Here is a 6,138-nt window from a genome sequence, read left to right on the forward strand (position 1 = left end):
TCATTCCAATAAACGGTTTCGAATTTAATTAAGCAAATTCTGCGTGGGTCATTATTTCATTTGAGTTGATGTTTTAATATTTAGTTGATTTTGTATTTTACTACTGTTTAAGTGTTATTTAATGATTTCTTATGTTAATTTTAATTTATAGAAATTAAGGAGCGCCACTTTGTCATCTGCAAAAGCATTACATTTCGGCGCTGTTACTCTCTGGATACTAGAGGTTGGATACACACATGTTTTGTGCCAGATTAATGTTTTACCTGCTCGAAAAAAACTTATATGTCTCTTTACAGTTGCAGTGATTTGCAAACTCTATAAGAATCGATTCTACTGAATCCGTCTAAGTGAACGATTCACTCGCTGACCGGACATCGCTATATTGCTCGGGTCGGGTGTGTTTCTCTGGTATATATATATCCTATAGGTCACTGCACCCGTTAAACATTCATTAACGCGACGAGCAGCAGATATGGCACAAGCTAAGATTAACGCTAAAATGAACGAAAAAGGCAAGTTCACCCGAACCATGTCAATGGCGGACCGGTCCGGACGCTTACTGGAAAATCTGGATCAGATTGAAATGAGGTGAGATTAGTGGATATTGACTCTTGGGATCGTTTCGGACGAGATCAAAAATTATCCATGAGGATTTGCTCAAATAACAGTGTTGTTTATTGCTGCAACTGAATAGTAACAGTTTTAAAACATTGCAAATACAACTTTTTATCGTAGCTACAAACATTTCTGTTTTCAACACGTAAGTTAATGCTACATGTGGAATTGTATGAAAAACATAGGTTTTGTGGAATGCAAAACAATATCGAGTCCGTCTGTAAACTTTAAGATCCCCACTTTAAATTAAATGTCTTTACTATATGTGCGACCATTTAAATAGGCTACATTTGACACAATGCACTCATGTTTTCACATTGTAACGTTACTTAGCTATATTAAAATACCTGCATGTCAATGTCACCTCTAAAGTGTGGCCAATATGAGATTTTCTGTGAGGACTGTTGTCACAAGGGCAGATCTATACGAAATAAAGTCAAAATTCAACAAACAATTTTTTTTTCTAGCAGTGATGTTGAGTTTAAAAACCTTAATAAAGAATGTTTATGAATTCTGTCCTCCAAACTTTAATACCATACAATTCTGGAATTTAAGTGAAGGTGGTTTTGAACTGACCTGATTTCAGGACTTTGCTGCCTCTTGGACATCATACAGTTTAGAAAATCAAACTCCATTTTTAAAAGATATTTTTGTGTAATCATGATATGGTGATGTAAAACATGAAAACAATAATTTTTATTACTCAAGTGAATAAATCTAACCATTTATTAAACAAAATCAATGAAATGGTAGATTAAAAATGTCCACTCTGTTAGAGACAAATAAACAATGATTCTATTATGAAAACTGCGTACATTCTCATAAAAAACTCAGATAATAAATTATCAGAATATATACATTTTATTTTCACTGTCACTGAATTATTTTTATGAAATTATTGTTAAAAAAACTGCTTAACAGGGTGGATAAACTGATAGGTTGGACAACATAGTAACAGGGTGGACAAGCGGTAAATTAAAACAATTCTCACATACACCCAGTTACAATATACTTTTCTTTGAATTTGATTTCGATAGGAAACAATTTGTTAAACATTTCCAAATAACTTGAAATACAACACTTCTTCAACTTTAAACATAAACTGATTTAACAAGGTGGACATTCTGATCTAAAATCAGCCACTGTCTGAGCAAAACAAGCTAACAGAAGATTTATCAAATAAACAATATCATGGTTTTTATCAAATATCAACAATATGTATTGGTTTAATGTTTCCTTAACAGTGGAAGTGATGAGGTTAACCACAATGAAATTTGACATAAAATTGATCAAAATAGTTAAGATAATCGAGGATCTCTCACACTTGCCCAAGTTGTTGACGACCGCTTTATGATATGATGTCATTTAGCTTTTCCAACTTTATAAGAGAGTGGACAATAACTCGTGGGACACGCTTAAAACCTTTATTATAATTGTTAAAATAAATGTAATAACTGAAAAAACTCTATACATTAGAGAGAATCATGACCGATTACCCAACAATGTGAAACAATGTTTGGGGACAAATCACGTAAGTGTTGTATTTATCATGAAAATGGGATACTACATAGGAAAAATGGTGGTTCAAAATGCTGTAAAACGTCTCAATTATTTAATTTTAATTAAATAAAGTTACAATCATTTTTCTTTAATCAACTTCAATATGCTTAGAGGTCAAATGGTGTTATTTATGACAAAGACAGCTTTAAAATGGCAATGGTTCAACATTTAAAGGCAGTGAGATCTTGATTTACTGGGGGACATAAAGGCACCGAATCCCACGAATGATGTTTTTCACTTTATCTGCTGGGTCGCTTTGTGTTTGGTAATGGAGAGAGTTGTATGTGGTGTAATGTGTCTCAGGGTGGAGGCTTTTCGCGAGGAAGCCACTGCTATGGAGCAGGAGAGAGAGAGCTTGATCGAGATGATCCAGTCCATACAGAACAGCCAGGAAATGAGGAACATTTGTGACGGTAAAGTGCTAAAGTGCTTTAGTGGCTTCTAATGGATGACGTATGAAAGCTGATTTGAACGTGTGTTTCAGGGGAACGGGAAGAGCTCTCTCTGACCGCCAGCAGACTCATGGGCAGGGCTTTAACAGTGCACGTGTCTGTGGACACCATCCGAAGCGGCCAGCAGGAAGAGGCCTTGAAGAACGCCGTAGCCATGATTGATGAGATCGCTGGTAAACTGCTGGAGGACATGCAGGCGTCTCGAAGAAGACTTCAGGCTCTCCACGCCGCGTGTGTGACCGACGCTCCTGCCGTGCCTGTGGACCAGAAGTTTCAGAGCGTCGTGATCAGCTGCGCTCTGGAGGACCAGAAGAAGATCAAGAGGCGTCTCGAGACCCTCATCAGGAACGTGGACAATGCCGAGAAAACCATTAAAGTTATGGATAACCAGACAGTTGATCATTCTAGTCTTGCCAACGGCAAATAAAGTGCATTAGTGCCTGCCCACTGTTTCAATGGCCTTGTTCCGGAACTATTCTTCCCATTCATTTTCCCCATAGGTAAAAAAATTTAAATAAATTTGTGTTCAGGTGCGTTCCAATAATGGATGCGTCCCAATAATGGATACGTTCCAATAATGGATGCGTCCCAATAATGGATACGTTCCAATAATGGATGCGTTCCACACCGTGCGTCCCAATAATGGATGCGTCCCAATAATGGATGCGTTCCACACCGTGCATCCCAATAATGGATGCGTCCCAATAATGGATGCGTTCCACACCGTGCGTCCCAATAATGGATGCGTCCAAATAATGGATGCGTTCCACACTGTGCGTCCCAATAATGGATGCGTCCAAATAATGGATGCGTTCCACACTGTGCGTCCCAATAATGGATGCGTTCCACACCGTGCATCCCAATAATGGATGCGTCCCAATAATGGATGCGTTCCACACCGTGCGTCCCAATAATGGATGCGTCACAATAATGGATGCATTCCAACTATTTTTCCCATTGTGTTTAAAAAGTAAGCATTCAGGTGCGTTCCAATAATGGATACGTTCCAATAATGGATGTGTTCCAATAATGAATGCGTTCAAATAACGGAAATGTTCCAATAATCTTCAGGTGCGTTCCAGTAATGACGCATTAAGTTGATGGCCAAACGAATCTTTATAAAAATTCACATTGTTGTTGCAGATATGATATAACACGTATAACATTACATAAACATTTTTTTATCATGTTAAATGTTGATTATTAGTCACTCAAACCCCTTTAATTAAACCTCTCTATTTAACCATTGGTCAATCACATCCGCCAATAGTGCACGTTGTCGTAGTATAGTAGTATTCATAGTATTGCTGCTTTGTAGTATAAATAGTGTGTTCACACTGAAAATTCAGAAATACCACGATGATGCACATAATAACTGAAATAACAAAGTGTGGAACGCTGGACACTCTTTGATCGCTGCGACTGATTAGTGGAATCTTCTGCACAGCATCATGGGTAATGTCGTTTTTTAACCACAAGTTAAGCTGTTAAAAACACGTTGTTTAAAAAATAAGTTAAAATAATAAAGACCGATTGCTTTAACGAAAGCACATACCATCGATTAACACAATCATAACTGTTTATAAGTGATCGTTAAAAATCAGTTATGGAGAAAATAAATGGAGATTTTACTTCCGGAACCCGAGATTGAGCAATCACGAGCATAGGAACATGTGCCTTTAACACACACACACACACACACACACACACACACACACACACACACACACACACACACACACACACACACACACACACACACACACACACACACACACACACACACACACACACACACACACACACACACACACACAGAGAGAGAGAGAGAGAGAGAGATATGTAAAGGTGTCATTACATTATTTACCACTGTTGGTCACATGCATATTTATTTTTTATTTACTTTTATTCATTTAAATTCATAAACCCTTTGTTATACAATTTGTAATACTAAATTATATGTTTGATATTGACCCCTGACCGTTTTTTCCTTATGTTTTTAACCAATAAGATTCAATGTGAATTCAGTCAGTGTTCAGAAGTGATTCTGTTCCAGCATTCCATCTAAAGCCTCGTGTGAATATTAGCTATTTCTCTGGTGTGTGTGTGTGTGTGTGTGTGTGTGTGTGTGTGTGTGTGTGTGTGTGTGTGTGTGTGTGTGTGTGTGTGTGTGTGTGTGTGTGTGTGTGTGTGTGTGTGTGTGTGTGTGTGTGTGTGTGTGTGTGTGTGTGTGTGTGTGTGTGTGCAGCTGCACGTGGTGTTCCTGCTAGTTCTCTACATTCTAATTAGAACGTTGGGCTCGCTGGAATCTCGCAGTTGAGCGTCAGGTTTGATCGTTCCAGCGCAGAATGAAACTACAGCCAGAGTCAAACTGCCTGAGTGAGATGATTCTTGATTTTGGATTTGTAATCGCTTTTTAAGGGCTATCAGGACCCGTTTAGCCTACACGACAGCATTTCCAACTAAAAATAGGAAACTTTCTATGTGTTTTGGACGTTCGTTTACACAACAACGGTGTTTTGTGTGGCATGAAAACGCAAACTTTTGAAAACGGGTTACAAAGTGCAAGGTTTTGAAAAGATACTGTTATCACATGCATATTACGTGTTGCGTCGCCATCTGTCCTGACAGACAGAATACAGAGATTTTAGTGGATTTCGTGGATCTGTGAACTGGATTGTTTAGACATCATTGTCTTCTGTACATGTACAAAGCAAAGGAAATGTTTCCGTTTTTAGTGATCGTTGTCATGTAAACAACCTTTAAAAATGAAAAATAATCTTTTAACAGATTTAACCATGATTCAAACACCTTGTGACCAATACATTGCAATGACATTTTCAGGTTTTTTTTAAACAATTGTATAGAGATTAGAGTCACAAACAACAGTTTCTGTCTGATTACAGTAAATATTTCGAAGCAACTCATAACTACAGTATTTCCATGATTTTTGTAAGCCTGCATAGAAATCACAATTCTAAAATTCTCATGAGGTTTATAACTTTAGCTTTATATTAAGCCAATTAACAATTTATTAAAACAATATTACTTAATTTTTTTATTAATGCCTTGCAATACAGTTAAAGTTTAAGACAACACAAGGTGGCTGCAACAGCTTTATGATAAGATACCCATGCATGTTCAATAAAACTTTAATTTTAATAAATAAAATATTTTAATAAATAAAATAAAAACATGGTTTATTAGTCTGAATAGGTGGTTTACAGTTGCCAATCAGTGTAGCAAATCAAGCAAACAGAATTTAGAGTCAGAAATATCCAAAGTTACACTAATGTTTACAAGTTTGGGGATTTTTTGTTTTGTTTTTGATGCTCACCAATGCTGCATTTATGTGATCAAAAACAATAATAATGTGAAATATTATTAAGACTTTAATTGTTTTCTACATGAATATATAAACTAATTTATTCATCATCTTCAGTGTCACGTGATCCTTCAGAGATCAGTATAATATGATGATTTGCTGCTCAGGACAAAAATATTATTATCA

General features: G+C 36.6%; 1 protein-coding gene across 1 annotated transcript; it reads left to right on the top strand.

The window, feature by feature from the left end:
* The first annotated feature begins 341 nt into the window (after nt 1-341).
* bag2 (BCL2 associated athanogene 2) lies at nt 342-4,654 on the top strand. The gene is made up of 3 exons (XM_077223978.1): nt 342-588; nt 2,479-2,588; nt 2,660-4,654. The coding sequence occupies exons 1-3, from the start codon at nt 473-475 to the stop codon at nt 3,052-3,054; spliced, it is 621 nt and encodes a 206-aa protein (XP_077080093.1). The 5' UTR covers nt 342-472; the 3' UTR covers nt 3,055-4,654.
* The last annotated feature ends 1,484 nt before the right edge of the window (nt 4,655-6,138 follow it).

This window comes from Siphateles boraxobius, unplaced genomic scaffold (assembly GCF_051911475.1).
Source record: "Siphateles boraxobius isolate OS27281-9 unplaced genomic scaffold, OSU_SipBor_1 122, whole genome shotgun sequence".
Lineage (NCBI taxonomy): Eukaryota > Metazoa > Chordata > Actinopteri > Cypriniformes > Leuciscidae > Siphateles > Siphateles boraxobius.